Source organism: Staurois parvus, unplaced genomic scaffold (genome assembly GCF_062004578.1).
Source record: "Staurois parvus isolate SC_StPar_1 unplaced genomic scaffold, SC_StPar_1.0 ptg000644l, whole genome shotgun sequence".
NCBI lineage: Eukaryota > Metazoa > Chordata > Amphibia > Anura > Ranidae > Staurois > Staurois parvus.
Genome location: NW_028318440.1, coordinates 533,291 through 550,631, shown reverse-complemented (window position 1 = coordinate 550,631; position 17,341 = coordinate 533,291). Strand labels below are relative to the sequence as shown.

Sequence of the window (17,341 nt, the reverse complement as noted above, 5' to 3'; positions counted from 1 at the left end):
TTCCTTCATTTTGGAACATCTTGCACACTACAAAAGGTTATCCTCTGCAACCCATGGCATAACATGGAACTGCCTGAATGGAAAAAAATCCTTATATCCTGAGAATAAACTAATATACTTGGACAATTGTGAAAAACCCTTATATACTCAGCTACTAGAGGTGGGGAGTGTTGGTGAGGTGTGGTGGTTACAAATGAGATGGGGGAAAAACTATTGCATTTTCTATTAGACCTATTCGTTCCATACCCTACATAGTCAACACTGTCTTCTTTCAAATAAAACCTTCAAATAGCTAGGATTACAAATCTACAATGATTACCTAAATTTATCCCACTCAATATTGATCCACTTCTCATGTTTACAAGCATGGGTTTCTTTATTTCTCAAATTAATTGGCAGGATAAATCTGATAAAGATGCTTATTATTCATGCTAAAAGCATTCACAATCTTTGTTTAAATGATATCAAAAGGTAAATTTGATCTTTTCTTTTATTGTGAAACAAACCCTTCAAGCTCCTCCACCAGATGGTGACTTGGCTAAACCTGATTTTTATACTAAGCATCCCAATCATCCCATGTATATTACTGGCTACACCCTGGAAACCTCTCTACCTCCATGGTTCTGTTGGCAAATATATTTAGCTCTCAACCTAAATTTATGAACCATTTATATTGTATTCCTCTTGAGAAATGCAAAACAATTCTTACTTGCGGATGTTTCTGTACTGGCTTGGCTTAAAGGATAAGTTTGCCTTTTAACAAAAAATAATAAATTCACTTTTTTTGCAAGTAAAACAATGTGCATTTATTATTTTGGTTTCTGGAGCCTCTAAAGCATTGCACCAGCGATCAGCAGATGGCTGGTGCCATGCAGGTATCTGCAGACATGTCAGTGTATCTGTGTGCCCATACACCTCGTACGAGCAGGCAGATACTTACTGTCAAGAAGACTGAATGAACTACCACAGTGCACCACAGTGCCGTGGTAGGTCATTGAGAACTACAAGCTGACAGCCGCAAAAGAACTTTTACTGTTCTCATTCACAGAATACTGTGAATGAGTGACATGGCTGGGCTGTGGGTTTTGTTTTTTAGATTGTGACAGCTAGCAGAGGGAAGTTGTCATAACAGGGATCAGGGGGGTGCGAGGGCCGGGCTTTTCGTAACATGTTACACCTTGAATATAGGTGCAACATGTAACATGTTAGGAAAGGTGAATTTATCCTTTAAAGATCAACATAACTTCCACACATAGTACAACAGCTCATTACAACAAGAACTAAATGGTCACCCAGTTTCTAACTGGAGCTCTGGCAAATTTATCACTGCTCTTTCCCATCTGTACAGCAATTTTAAATATCTTTCTTTGCACATGCAGTTTCCATACATTTCAGACTAACTTGTTTGGAAAGTCTCCTGTATGATTGCAATATATCCAAACCAACCGCTACTATTTATGCCTGTTTACACACCCAAAACAGTAGTCCCTTTGACATGGCACATTCCAAATGATCTTGAAACAGTCTAAGAAGTAATATGTACTGTGGATAAACTCAAACTTATTAATCTGCCACATTAAATGCCCAAAAGGTTTACATTGCATGGGCATTCTCTCCAATCTTGTGCGTCAGTGTTGTACTGCATCCCCAACTATCATTTTATACCTATCCCCTATCACATCACATATCCCCCCTATACTGGACTCAAATTCGTGATCTTCTAGTGTCTCTCAATATTTGAAGAGGCTTATAGCGCTGCTCAAAGCTGGATACCTTAGAGTAACCCCGCCGGTATGCAGAGGACTGGAGCTGGCATCCTGTCATCAATTCAGAACAATGGAAGTAAGACATACAAACGTAGCATCAACCTCCCGAATGTGAATGACACATGGTACTTCCATCGTTCTGAATCGATGATAGGATGCCTGCTAAGGCCAACACTGCCATTCACATTGGTGGTAGGTTGATGCTACATACTAGTAACAATCTACTATCAAAATCCAAAATAATAAAACAGCAGAGTCTGTCCCCGAAAAAAGTTTATAAACTATGACAATTATGATAAAATAGGACACATGACCCAACTTGGTACTCCACTCCCAGTGAGTTTTTTTATTGCATCTAATGAGGGGATTATTAGCAAAAAAGTATTTTATGAACGCTGAATCACATTGTAAGGGAAATAACAGTACTGCTACTCTTTGCATCCCCTATTTGTTTTCCTCAGTGAACTAGGAGAGCTGCGAGTGACTGTGAATTATTGTGTGCGTGTTGTGATTATTTTCAATGTTTCATTGTCCTGCTAACATATTGTCAGATTTAATATTTTGCCCTTTTATTGAAACCCAGAACAGTGAGGTGCAAACAGAGCATGTAAAAAAAAGCCATCTACGAAAAACTGGACCAACCATCCCTAAAAGGTGTAAGAGCCTTCGGCACTATCTGCCGCTATCTGTGACTTTTAAAGTTACATTAACCGCCTCCCGCCCGCCATATAAGGTAATGACGGGCACAACGTGGCTCTCTTGTTCTGGGAGGACGTCATATGACGTGCCACCTATCAGTGCCAGTCAGTGCCACCTATCAGCGCCAGTCAGGGCTGCCTATCAGTGCTGCCAGTCAGTGCCGCCTATCAGTGCCATATATGAGTGCTGCCTTTTAGTGCAGATCAGTGATGCCTGTCAATGCCCATCAGTGCCACCTACCAGTGTCTCATCAGTGCCGCCTATTAGTGCCCATCACTGCAGCCTCATTAGCGCACATCAGTGAAGTAGAAAAATCACTTATTTACAACATTTTATAACAGAAACTAAGAAAAAACATTTTTTTTTTAAATTTCAGTTGTTTTTGGTTTGTTTAGCAAAAAATAAAAAATCCAGAAGTGATTAAATACCACCAAAAGAAAGCTCTATCAGTCTCAAAAAAATTATAAAAAGTTTGTATGGGGACAGTGTTGCATGACAGCGCAATTGCCATTCAAAGTGCAACAGCACTGAAAGCTGAAAATTGGCCTGGGCAGGAAGGGGGTATAAGTGCCCGATAGGCAAGTGGTTAAACTTGGAAATTTTAAGTTTAACTCAGCAATCTCAAAATTCCTGTTTTTTTTTTACTGTTGTGTTCTGGCTTCCTGTTTGTGGGTGGCTTCTTCATGGCCCCACTGTAGTCATTCTCTCCTGCTTGCTCCAGAGATGCACTAGGGACCATGGGATTTGTAGTGTGCATAGAGCAGATGAAAAATAATTTACAGGGCCATTAAGTAGCTTATATATGAAGAATAGCAATTTAGTGTCACCTTAACATTTCTACCCAGCAATTGGACAATTCACACCTTCAGCCATATGACTGAAAAAAAAATGTAGAGCCAAATCTTTTTGGCTGTACTTCTCCTGTAGATCACAGGAGTGCAGTTCCTTACGCACTCTTGTGACCCATTTATAGCTGACAGTGGCCTGAAGTCTGCTGTCGGCTGACATCACTCAGCCAGTCCAGGCTGGGGAAAGATCCTGACTTAAAGTCAGGATCCACACCAAAGTCTGGAGCAGCACCTGGCTCAGCCTCTCACTTAAGCGCTGAGAGCCTGAGCCAGCCGCTCTCTCATCCTAAACAGCCCAGCTTTCCAGTGAGTGTTGGCGGTGCAGAGCAGATAGCGGTGACTGACAGTTACCGCTCTCAGTTCAGAGTGGAGAGGAGAACTCCGCGATCAGCGGTCATGTGATCGCTCAGTTCTCACCCTTAGAGCCCGCGGGGGACTGATGCTGCATCCACCTAGGTAAGTATAAATATGAAAAAAAAAAGCCCTACTCTTTTTAAGCAGTTAATACCTGTCACAGGACAGGTTGGTTTAACAAACGTTCCCACCTCCCATCAGGATCTTGGACAATAAACATCTGCCCTGATACACTGTGATTGGATTAAGATTGGATTGGGGTGACCTGTGTGGCTAGAAATGTTGGGGAATGCTTCTCGCCCTGATTAGAACTAAACAGGCTGCTTACAGTGCCTTGAAAAAGTATTCATACCCCTTGAAATTTTCCACATTTTGTCATGTTACAACCAAAAACGTAAATGTATTTTATGTGATAGACCAACAATAAGTGGCAGATAATTGTGAAGTGGAAGGAAAATGATAAATAGTTTTTAAGATTTCTTACAAGTAAATATCTGAAAAGTGTGGAGTACATTTGTATTCAGCCCCCTATACTCTGATACCCCAAACAAAACTCTAGTGGAACGAATTGCCTTCAGGCGTCACCTAATTAGTAAATAGAGTCCACCTGTGTGTAATTTAATCTCAGTATAAATACAGCTGTTCTTTGAAGCCCTCAGAGATTTGATAGAGAACATTAGTGAACAAACAGCATCATGAAGGCAAAGAAACACACCAGACAGGTCAGGGATAAAGTTTAAACCAGGATTAGGTTATAAAAAAACATCCCAAGCATTGAACATCTCACAGAGCACTGCTCAATACATCATCCGAAAATGGAAAGAGTATGGCACAACTGCAAACCTACCAAGACATGGCCGCCCACCCAAACTGACAGGCCGGGCAAGGAGAACATTAATCAGAGAAGCAGCCAAGAGGCCCATAGTAACTCTGGAGGAGCTGCAGAGATCAGGTGGGAGAATCTGTCCACAAGACAACAATTAGTTGTGCACTCCACCAATCTGGCCTTTATGGAAGAGTGTCAAGAAGAAAGCCATTGTTGAAAGAAAGCCATAAGAAGTCCCATTTGCAGTTTGTGGGAAGCCATGAGGGGGACACAGCAAACATGTGGAAGAAGGTGCTCTGGTCAGATAAGACCACAATTTAACTTTTTGGCCTAAAAGTTGTGTGGCAGAAAACTAACACTGCACATCACCCTGAACACACCGTCCCCACCGTGAAACATGGTGGTGGCAACATCATGTTGTGGGGATGCTTTTCTTCAGCAAGGACAGGGAAGCTGGTCAGAGTTGATGGGAAGATGGATGGAGGGCAATTTTAGAAGAAAACCTGTTAGAGCAAAGCATAATCATGTGTTAGACTGGCCCAGTAAAAGCCCAGACCTACCAAACCATACCATGTACTGCATACCCATTCACATGGGGGGGGGGCTGGGATCTGGGGGCTTCCTTGTTAAAGGGGCTCCCAGATTCTGAAAAGCCCTCATCTGCAGACCCGGCCACAGGCCAGGGTTGTGGGGAAGAGGCCCTTGTCCCCATCAACAAGGGGACAAGGTGCTTTGAGGGGGGAGACCCCCCTTCTCCCAAAGCACCCCCCCATGTTAAGGGCATGTGGTCTGGTATGGTTCAGGTGGGAGGGGGCACTTGCTTGTCCCCCCCTTTCCTAACCTACCAAGCTACATGCTCGGATAAGGGTCTGGTATGGATTTGGGGGGGACCCCAAAAAAATCCATACCAGCCCCGAAGGGCTTGGTATGGATGAGAGGGGGAGCCCCACACCGGTTTTTTTTCTTTTGACATTCAGCTGTCAGTGGGGAACTCCAATGACAGCTGAAACATTAAAGAATATTTAACTACTAAAATACAGCATGACTTAATAATATACCTCATGCAGTGTTTTAGTAACTGAGCGGTATCTTACTGCATTCTCAGATGCAGTAAGATACAGCTCAGTAAATTGCCCGTTTGAGGTTCGCCGTCGCAATTTCTGTAGGTTCGAATGTTCGACCGCGAACCAAACAAGGGGGTGTTCATACCATCACTTGTAGAGACATAGCCAAAAAGACTTGCAGCTGTAATTGCAGCGAAAGGTGGTTCTATAAAGTATTGACTCAGGGGGGCTGAATACAAATGAACGCCACACTTTTAACATATTTATTTGTAAAAATTATTGAAAAACATTTATCCTTTTTCTTCCACTTCACAATTATGTGCAACTTTTTGTTGGTCTAACACATAAAATCCCAGTAAAATACATTTACGTTTTGGTTGTAACATGACAAAACGTGGAAAAATTCAAGGGGTATGAATACTTTTTCAAGGCACTGTAAATAAGTTGAAAAACACTTAAAAAATTACAGAACATGTCAAGTAGAATGTGACTAACTACTAATAGTAAAGGCTATTTTACTGCTTTTCTTCTTTTAATGTTTTCTATTTACTGACAGATGCCTATTTTGTGGAATGTCATCAAAATTCACTGCTCTGCTGACAAACAGTTATGAGGTGGGTGTAATAATGAGGGGTGTGACACAATGACAAACCATTTCATCTTCCATTCAGGATGGTGTAGCAAGGGTAAATAATGATCACTATTTTGTACCTAACATTAGCAGGATGTATATTGTTATACAGCCAAACATCACAGATCATAAATGTTGTCAAAGGTCCTTAAGTGGTTATCACCAGCAATACAGATTTTGAGAATATGGAAAGACATTCTGTAATATTTGTCATTTTACGTTGCAAAACTGTCATAATGTAACTAGATTGTAATTAGCAAAAACATAGCACAATCTTGGAAATTTTGGTAGCAATTAGTGAATCAATTGACCAATCAAGTAAGTTAGCGTGTTTTTTCCCCCCAAGAAATCACTGTGGATTTTTACAGCCTGAAGAGAATAGTACAATTCAATAATTGAGATTTCCTGGATTTCTGAACTGTATGTTTGTCCATCATTCATATAGATCTGCAAGGAAATGTTCAGGCAAATCAAACAGATTCTTTTGAATTGCTCAGCACTGAGAATGGTTTCCCAGTAATAAATTTCACAATGCATCATTAGTCTGTAAAAATGTTACCCAATTAATTAATGCGTTTGGAATATGTTTGCATCTTGTGAATAGACCAGCTCACACTAGGTGTATTACCTTATTTGTACATTAAACATATAGAAATTCAATAATTATTTTATTGGTAGTAATATAACATTTTTTAACCATGGAATTCTCAGAATACAATTACAACACCATTTTTTAATACATTCCTTAATATGTAACAATACTTTCAGAAATTCGAACACTACAATTCACAGTTGTGTTCTATTGAATGTTAATGGGCTTTGTGCTTTACCACAGTGGAAACCCTTTTTGTTCAGGAGTAAGGTCTGGAGTAGTGGCTTGGCATCATAGATAATAATAACATCTACCTGGGCTATAGCACTGCTGCATTAGGACCAACATTTATTTACATGTATTCTCTTTGCACCCTTGCAAATATAATAGCATGATGTGTATATAAATATTTTTTCATGCTCCCTATTGGGTTATTAGTATGCAAGTATACAATTGCTATGGGCCCTAATTCAATACATGGTTCAGGGTTCATGGCAGTTTATCTATACCCTGGTCAAAAAGTGAAGGTTCTGTACCTCCCAAAGAGATCAGTAATCTCTATGGTTAATTATGCATCTCTTTTCTTCATATGGTGATAACACAGCAGCATTCAGAATGAAGCTATAGCTTTTCAAAATTCATACAACACTGTGCAACATCTATAATTTGAACAAGATGCAACTATTTTTTAAATTTACAGCCTCTACTAAACACCTTTGTGGCCATTTTTGAGATACAGTACAATTTCAAACATAGCGGAAACTCAGCAATACATACTTTGATGATAGTGGACATTCAAATATGGCATTTTTTGCCTAAAATAAATTTTGTAATGCTGCATGCAAGTTTCCAGCCTACACGAGAGGCAAAGCTATTTAAAAATGTAATTGTTGCTTTGCCTTTAGCTTCATGCACAAAAGTGCCAGGGAACAAAAGTATCAACAACTGCACTACTTGCAGGGCTGCATTTACAATTTGGGGTCTAGTTGCTTTAAACCAGGCACCATCAACTAGGCTCACCAACTAATTTATAATTGTTCTCCATCTCTCCTGATTCTTCTATACAACAGCCTTATGACATCACTCCCATTCCTATATTTTCTACAAAAATACTGGTATTTAATTGGCATTCATTTTAGTTCTCACATTTAAACTGTTCTAGATTCTATTAACACAAACTACAAAAAGATATTTCATGGTGGCTGTTTTATGTTAAAGAATATTGTGTTGTACATCTGCATTTGTTCCTTTAGTTTGACAGCTAGGTCATAATTTTAGTATATAAAAATAAAGACATATAATTAAAAGCAATGAGTAAAATGGGTTTTTTAAAATTTAAAAATAGGGAGTGTATAATCATGGTAAAATAATATAAAAATTCAGTATGATTAAATAAGGCAATAGAAACTCAAAGTAACATGCAAAGTGTACACACTCAAAACAACCGATCAAACTTCATTTAACTGTAGCAGTTTATGGTAGGTTGTTATGAGTTACTGTACTTTGACGTTAAACTTTACCCTTCTAAATAACACTGATTGTGTCAATTAACAGACATTGCAGTTTTGTATGTGGGAACATTTCTTTATACATGGGATATTAAGGAAACCATATATGCAGCTCTGGCTGCTTCCTCTGCAATCGGACAGCTAAGATCAGGACACAATTATATTTTAATATATGCTATTAGGCCTAAGAAAGTCATCTGGCCTGTAAATGTAATGCAATGTCACTTTGTCATTTTTGTTCAGTGTTACATCATTTTTTTTAAACTGAAGAATGACAGTAATGTTAAAGGGAGTAAAAATTGTCATCCTTTAACTGCTCTGCCACAGTAACCCACCTGTGCCTAATTTTACAGAGATCAAAAAAAGTAGGTTACATATTTCATTCACTCAGCTTTTGTAACATATGATACGACAATCATGTTTTCTAGGAAATATTTTATTTGGCCCAGCTTCTATGCACATTTAAAAGGAAATCTACAATAATCTAGTGTTTCTTTTCCACAACATCACAGAATGTACTCCATTGTAATTACAAGACTGAGGCAAAAACACGTTTCCCTTGTGGTCCCAGCACTTTTTTTCATTGTAAACATTTATTTCTGGAAACACACAGTAAGAGAAAAATAATGAAAAAAAAAACAAAAACACAACAGTTGGGCATGTTAAGACTACTGTGAACTGTATCCATGTGGAAGGAAGGTTGCCACGACAAGTACATGTTATTCCTGCATTTATTATAAAGGACTCTAAGACTCTGGTAAAAAGAAATACAACGGCTGAAGAAGGAACACATATTAACAAAAAAAGGAGTAGAGAAAAATAGAAATGATCATGGAATGTAAGGGGTTTTAAACCACTGCGCTTGTACCGATGATCTGGAGAAAGCAGCATTTAAAAGCAGTGGTACAATTGAATTGTGGTTAATGTCAGACATCTTAGTGGGGCAGTGGGACAAGGATATCAACATAGTTGATGGGGAAGAAGCCCGACTGGCCATGAAGCATCCCCTCATACCAATTTTCATCAATTTGATTGGTGAGAGTAATGATGTCACCTTCTTTGAAGCCAAGTTCTCCTTCGTTTTCTGGTTCAAAGTCATAGAGAGCCCGACAACATGGCTGATCCATGGCAGCACCTGCACCAGATAAAACAATCAGAAGATATTAGTACCAAAATAGAATACTGAAAATAATGTGAGGAAGTTACAGGGTTATTATTTTATAAACATAAGGTTTACATCATTTATCCAGGATGCAAACTGCGCATTTCTCAATGCTAACTCCACAAATCAAGTAAAGTACGCATATAGCGAATCTGTGAGTCATGATACACTTTTAAAATGACGGACCCTGCTTTAGAGCGGATACAAGATGCTGGCTATCAGGGGCGGACTGACAACTCATGTGGCCCCTGTGTCCTTGCCCAAACTCAAAAAAGCCTATGAAAAAAGGTACAGGGGCATCTCATGGAGCCCCCTACTGACCCCGGCCCTTGGGCAGTGCCCGAGTTTCCAAATGGTCAGTCCGCCCCTGCTGGCTATATATCAAAAAACTTTTGTGTGACTTTCTAAAACTAGGTACACTTTGATACTGGAGCCCAGCTTCAAGACCAAGTCATGCCTACTATCCAGTGAGTGTTTGTCCATGGCCATTAAAGTCATTTTCATGAACAGGGAATGACAGTTTTCTGTGCTTAGCACTAGAGTCAGGTGAATCAAGCCTCATGTCTTCATACTACTGAAGAGACATCCAGAGGAAAGCTAATGAATATAATAGTAGTAATCTTGTGGTATCCCATGCTAGTTTTAAAAGGTTTACTTTAAGGTGTGCTCTCAATATGGTCACTAAAGTCAGCCATAGATTATGTGATTTTCTTTCCTGCAACCACAGATTGCAGGAAAGGAAATCACTCAATTCCCCCACCAACACAGTAAGTGTTGATGGGGGAATCCCTCCTGCGAAGCTGCTGTGTTTTCCCAGAAGGGAGCGGTCTACAGCAGAACAACACAGAGATTATTGCTACATATATGATATATGGCTATAACTGCTGGCAATAATCGCATTAAAAATCCAAGAGGCTGATTGTACCCAAGATGTACAACAATCAAATTCAGTGCAATAAGCCTGTCCATAAATGGTTTGACTCTCAGCCGGTTCAGCAGGGACCACCTATGGCCAGTTTAAGATTGAACTGGCAGGGATTGTTTTACCAATCTACAACTTCAGAAAGCACACCACGATTTCCAAAAAAATAAAACACACCACTGCAAAATCTTTACGCCATATCTTAATTTTTACCATAACTTTAAAGTTTTTTCAGTTTTGGACAGAGCATGGGTAAGCAACCTTTTTCACTTTAAGAGGTCAATTCATCAAAAATTGGTTGTGCAAATGTCACAGCATTTCCACAGCTATCACGAATACTCCTGTAATGTGTCTAATGTGTTTATTTTCAAGGACTCACTGCTCTACTTATTTTAGAAATGCGCAATTCATTTCATTACGAATTGAAATTCAAATGAAATTTGCATGATTCGGAGATTCAGATGTATCCAAATCTCTGAATCACAAATTGTAATGTATTTCAAGGTATAGGAAAAACATTGCAATGAAAACATGATGCAATGGTTTGGGCCTTTTGGGGGTTTTTTTGCTATTGTTTGAAGCATCCAAAAATAATGACATAGCAAATAATACAAATTGGTTCTGATCCATTCGTTTTTAGTACTAGTGTAGTATGAATATTCTAATACGTTTTTGTACTGGGGAAGAGGGAGCATTTGTTTAATTTGTATGTGCATGGCCCAACAAAGAAAGTGAATTGGGAATAAGGAAAGTATTTCAACTTAATAATATAACAATTGCATTCGTACTCATTTAGATTCATTTGTTTTATTTGGATGAGAGTGGCAGGATAGTCTGACTCTTGGATAATCAGACGATTCTTTTTGCATGGATACTGTTCATTATTATAAAAAATGCACTACATATCAAATGGAAACATATTGCAAAAAACACAGTAAGGTATAAACATAAAATAAGATGATGATTCCTATTTATTGTGCTTGGGTTGGATGGAGGTGGATCCATAAGAATCTCTGAATAACAATATAACGAATGAATCCAAAATTAATTTAGTTCCATTTGTTACTTTTGAATGCACATATCTCCAATCAATATCATCCAATTAGCTCATTCTATTTCTCTTTGTTGGTTGGACAAGCAGGAATGACTCAGAGTGCATAAGTAATCTCCCGAAATAAGGAAATAAAATGTTAAAATTCATATAGCCAATATTCTAAATAACTTCTAAAAATATGAATTGATTTGGAACAAGGAATATACAAAACTAATCTGAATATACGAAACAAATTCCAAAAACTAAGCATTCTAACAATGATTATGACGAAACAAGATGATTTACTTAACAAATTTATCTGAAACAAAAGACATTTTTCCATCATGAACATCTCCAGTCTAGTTGTCATAGTGCAATATTTTACTATTTTAGGCACTTCAAGAATATGCCACACTATGGCCACAAGATGGAGCTGATGATCATGGAAAATAAACATATTAGACATCAGGGGGAATAACCTGTTTTCTGCTCCATTATAATGGGTGGATGGTCAGGAGTGGCATTACGCCACTAACTAAACACCTGTGAAACCGAAAGTAGTGCAGGCCAATCCGGACTTAACAGAGGGAATATGACAGTTTTTCATATGGAAAACTGCTGCAGATTCCCAATGAGGTGTGACCTGTACGGGATGTGACCAGTTAGCAGATTGCTCACATCCCTCTTTCTATTTATTCACGAATTACCCTGCAAGAGCAGATCCTGCAGGATTAACAACACTCCTCCCTTCCTGAATTGAGCGTAGGGGTAGGAACAGTAGAGAGATTGGGGCACACATCTCTTTGATTTTTGCATTAGCAACACCCATAATGGCAAGCAGACATCTGTGCTTTCTATGCCAGCAGAGGTGGGTGGGCCAAGCAATGTAATTGACAGCTCAGGAAGCTGTCAATTACATCCAGGCCATTGCATGACAGCACAGAAGACATTGTGTGCTCGCTTGGGCATGTGTGTTGGGGATTTTCAACCCCTTGGATAGCACGTGGAAGGAATTCTTTCCAGGTCTGCATTACTGTTTGTACCCCAGCTTTGAAGATTCACCCTTTTGTATTGTTTTAGTGACCATTTTCTATGATACAGGAAGTGTCCTGAAATGCAAACTGGAAGATTTGCCACCAAAAAAGGAACAAAGGCATAATTATCCAATGGAGACACCAGTTCCAGTGAGGGGAAAAACCTTACCTTTGAAAAGTTTTCCTCTCGCTTCCTGTTACAGAAAGTGAAAGAAATTCTTCTCAAAAGGGCCACAGACAGGAAAACATGGATAGGGGTTATAACCAGTCCCAAGTCTATCCAATCTAAATGTATATAAATACAGCTACAGTTCCTGACTTGTTTTAAAGGTGCAAGCTCTGAGATTCATCTTTTCTTTTTTTTTTTAAATGCAAGTACGTATTTATTAAACTGTGGTTTACAAAAAATCAGTCATGTTATCGATTTAGCTCTGTGAAAAAAAAAGCATTTCACTGTGACTTTAATGTAAACCTGTCACCCATAAAAAAATAAAAAAAAAACACGTTGGGGGGAATTTAGTAAAGTTTTTTGGGCCACTTTTTCTGGCATGAATCCCTAATGTATTGCCCAAATTCATGAAGTATTTGCAACACTGTTGGTTCTGACCGCGATTTGTGCATCAAAGTCAGGTGCTTCTAAAATGCACTACTTTTACATTGTGTCACACTGAATGCACCGAATATAAAAGTGGGGCTTGTTAAGACGAACTCTCTTGATGTACAGCAGTGGTGTCCAACCAACAGCCCAACATGAAATTGTAAATTGAATGGCTGGAGGGATGTCGTATTTGGCATACGTGCAAAACAAATGCCTGAAATTACGTTGAAAAAAGAAGATGCTCAAACATCAGTACTGTGTGCAAGAGGCCTTTATGTGTGACTCACGGTAATTCCTCTTCTTCTAATGCAGCCCAGGAGAGTCAAAATGTTGGACACCCCTGATGTACAGAGAAAAACTGTCTCAGAGAGATTTTGCGAAAGTGTCTCATGTTCATTCTAAAAGTGGTGCAGCGTAAGACAAGTCCAACTACACGTTCTAGAAAGCTATATGAATTTGGTGCATTCTTCACCCTGTTTAGAAAGCATGAGAGACACTTTTGAAAAATTTGCCAGCTCCAATCTTTATGAATTCCAGGGATTTTGTTTTTACCTGTAAATAAGCAGTGAGAATTTGGTCCCTCTACTGGAAGGCACAATACTCACTTGCAGTGCAATCATTTAAAGTGCAAATGATGTTGCAAATTATACTACCAAGACAAGGTGATTAGCATGAAATTGATGAAATCCAGTTTGATTTGAAAAAAGATAGAGCCTCAGATTCATTAAAAGAAATAATTAAAACTGAAGTGCAATCTGCTTATACTTTGCTTTCCTTGGTTCCTCCTCCCCCACCTCACCGCTGATGATGTTTTTGAAAAAAGCCTTTCTATTTTTTATTACAGATTTTATTATAGACCCAGTGATATCATCACTGGGACTCTTTGCTTCTCTATGCATTGCAGGAAGATCACCTTTGGTGAGAGAGGCCAGCAAGCTGTTGTATATAGCTTTCTTAGCCCTGATGCAAGCAGCGCTGGCTCTTGGGTGGAGTTATGCAAATATCAAAATGTCTTGATGGTTGGGTGTCAGTCTGGAGTAGTAGACGTTCCTTGCATGCAGACTGCCCTAGAGAAAGCCCACATGTGATAGTAAACCTCCATGACTGAAAAAGCTGAAATCCAATAACAGAATTTCCGTATAGGAAAGATGTCTGTACACCTGTACAAAACTGAAGGTAAGGCTGGAATTTAGTGCCCATTCACATATTTGGGGATTGGATATGGTTTGAACTGCATCCAATCCACATGACATGTGAAAAAACATTGCTTCCTATGGTGCCTGTTCACATATGTCTGGTGCATTGCCGGTGTGGCTTCAGTGCGGTTTTAAAAAAAAGAGTCGTATTCGAATTCTGAACAGTACCTTCAGGTTCTGGTGCAGATTACAGGCTATTGACCTCTATGGGAACTGTTTCTAAACCGCATATCTGTGAACAGGAGAAGATCCTAAGGTAATCCTGTCCTGAACCTGATGTAAACCTGACATGAACCGCTGAACAACTACTGTATCAATCAACTGTGAAACCTGAGCTTCAATCCACACTGCACATGTGTGAATCAGCTCTCAGTGTTAAATGTATTTTTTACATAAAACTAACATATGTGCTTGGGTGTCTCTTGGTATTCATTTCTCATAATCAGATGCACAGCAGAACTTGGATTGGAAAAAAAACTCCAGGTTTCTACACTGTACAAGTCAAATCGCCTGTGTGTATGAAGCCTAATGAGTTCATATTCACCTACGTCTGGAAGGCCCCAGAGTTTTCTAGGGAGCATGTCTAAATAAACAGCATCACCCTATCAAATCAGGTTTGAAATACAGTTCTGGAGTAGCACCAAAGTTTGGTACCAAATTATGAACTGTCTGCAGGGCCCTGTTAAATCCATTATTATGGCATAACCATGAGTAGAAAAGGCCTTGCATCAAAGCTCAGTAATTGAGTAAGGGGGGCATTACTTAGAGATACAACCACACAAGAAGGGCTAATGGCACCTCTGCAGGAACAGGACAAATCCACAGCTGAGATGGGAGAAATCTTTTATGGGGCAAATATAACCATTAGGCCCCAAAAAGCTTGACTTAATGGTTAAGTGAAGAGATTAAACCATTGATAAACAAAAACCATATCAAATCCTGTTAAGAGTTTTCCAAAAGGCATGTGAAAATAGTCCTCTGGTCTGCTGAGACCATTATTGAACTTTCTGACCTTTCTGAAAAAAGCTCTTGTAAGGCAGAAATCCAATAGAGCTCACTAGCGCAAGAACCCAATCTAACCAGTTTCTATTAGCAACAAATTCAGTTTCACATTTTCTTTACTCCAATTGTAATGATGAAGATGCCAATACGTGTTCCTACCAGATGGTTTTGGAGTAGTAGCAAGAGAGATTCCTCCATTATGTTGAGTGTTCTCGGGCAATGCAAGTTCCAAACTCATTCGAGGCTTAGGCTGATATTCTCGTCTTGGTCGGTTTGAAGCATCTCTGATTCTGCAAAATATGTGGGATATCAGGGATTTGTAATTACTCATGCACGTTAAAGGAAAAACAATAGTTACTTTGCATGTGTTTTTATTTTGCCAAGGAAGGAAATTTTTGAAGAGTCATTTACAATAAAGGTCACGTAGCAATAAGATTTGATTTCAAATACAAATTATATTAGCTATAGCTAAAGGAAAAACTTTTTTAGTCTAAGATAGAGTGGAGAGGAATTGGAATACCTGTCAGGTTTTTATTGCTTTTTGTTCCCAAATAGGATATTTATAGAGAGAGAGAGGGTGAACTGTTTACTGGCATCACTGAGAGTGAAACTGATAAGAGAATCCCAAACTTTGTTTTGTCAATAGAAAAAGAATAAAAGAGAAATCATCCAATGAGGACACAAGTTCTGGTGACCCTGGTGACAACCAGGGATTCCCTCACCTTGGAAAGATTTCTTCTCACTTCCTGTTTTGGCTATAAGACAGGAAGACAGTTGTAAGGTTTAAATCTTGCCTTCACATCACACTGTATAGAATTATTAAACAACCTTTCAAAAGAATTCTGAAGACTTGACATACTCAACCAACCTTCTTTACATTACACCACTACTAAAAAAAATGATATCTTCAGTTTCATATATGTTATTCCACAGGATTCTCTAAAATGTATTGTTAACAGTCTACTGAACTATAATTAACACCATCAAGATTATCTGAGCTGCTGGACCATTTTATTAAGCTGTTGTTTTCTCTTTAGAAGACTAAAATATGAGTTAAGCTACAAAGAAAATACATTAAGTTTTAAGATTATTAGAGATGTTAAAACTATTTTTTTTAAATGGACTTGTGCTCCATTAGTGCTGGTAAGCACAAGTAGCTAGAACAAAAAAATGTATAGGTAAGTGATTATTAGAATGCTGTTGTACTTCTTAGTTTTAAAACACAGAGTATCGTTGCTGCTAATGCAGTTATAGCAGAACAGCTGTCTTCTACCCCTACGCACACACTCCCACACGCATATGCACTGTAGACTCTCAGGGAAAGATGGCCCAAAGTCAAAATAGTATGATGATGCTAAAATGAGGAATAAATGAACAGAAGGACACAGAAGACATACTAATCAAAAAAGACAGATTATAGGGGTTTTACACTTAAGGCATTAAGAAAAACTTGCTGAGTTAGACTGTGCCTTGCAATAAAAACACTTCACAGGACCAAAAATATCATCTTGTGACCCGCCTTGTCTTCTGAGCCTTTAACCACTAGCCCTCCGAAGGATTTTATCTCCTTCATGACCAGGACATTTTTTGCTATATGGCACTGCGCTACTTTAACTGACAACTGCGCAGGCACGCAACACTGTACCCAAACAAAATTTATATAATTTTTTTTTCACACAAATAGAGCTTTCTTTTGGTAGTGTTTGATCACCACCAGGTATTTTAACAATATTTTTTACTTTCTGCAATAAAACATTTCTAATAAAAAATTTTTTAAACAATCAAGTTTCTTCATAAAATTTAGTCCAAAATGTATTCTGTGACATATTTTTGGTAAAAAAATCCCAATAAGTGTGTAATAATTGGTTTGTGTAAAAGTTATAGCGTCTACAATAGTCTACTATAGCAGGACAGTGATAGTATGGTAATTTGGCACTAACTGATACTTTGTGGGAACTCATTAACTGACACTGACATCACCCGTGACATTATTACAGTGATCGGTGCTAATAATATACACTGACACTGTACTAATGACACTGGCTTGGAAGGGGTTAACATCTAGGGGCAATCAAAGGGCTAACTGTGTGCCTAACAATGTGTTAA

The 17,341-nt window shown here is 38.6% G+C and overlaps 1 protein-coding gene across 1 annotated transcript in view; it reads right to left on the bottom strand.

Annotated features, from left to right (window-relative positions):
- Positions 1-6,839: 6,839 nt before the first annotated feature.
- Positions 6,840-17,341, bottom strand: part of SH3GL2 (SH3 domain containing GRB2 like 2, endophilin A1) — a 224,832-nt gene continuing 214,330 nt past the window's right edge. Inside the window, exons 8-9 of the mRNA XM_089693957.1 lie at positions 15,395-15,525; positions 6,840-9,423 (exon numbers count right to left, since the gene is read on the bottom strand). Coding sequence (XP_089550083.1) covers positions 9,224-9,423; positions 15,395-15,525 — 331 coding nt within the window. The 3' untranslated portion in view covers positions 6,840-9,223. The remainder of the gene's footprint in view (positions 9,424-15,394; positions 15,526-17,341) is intronic.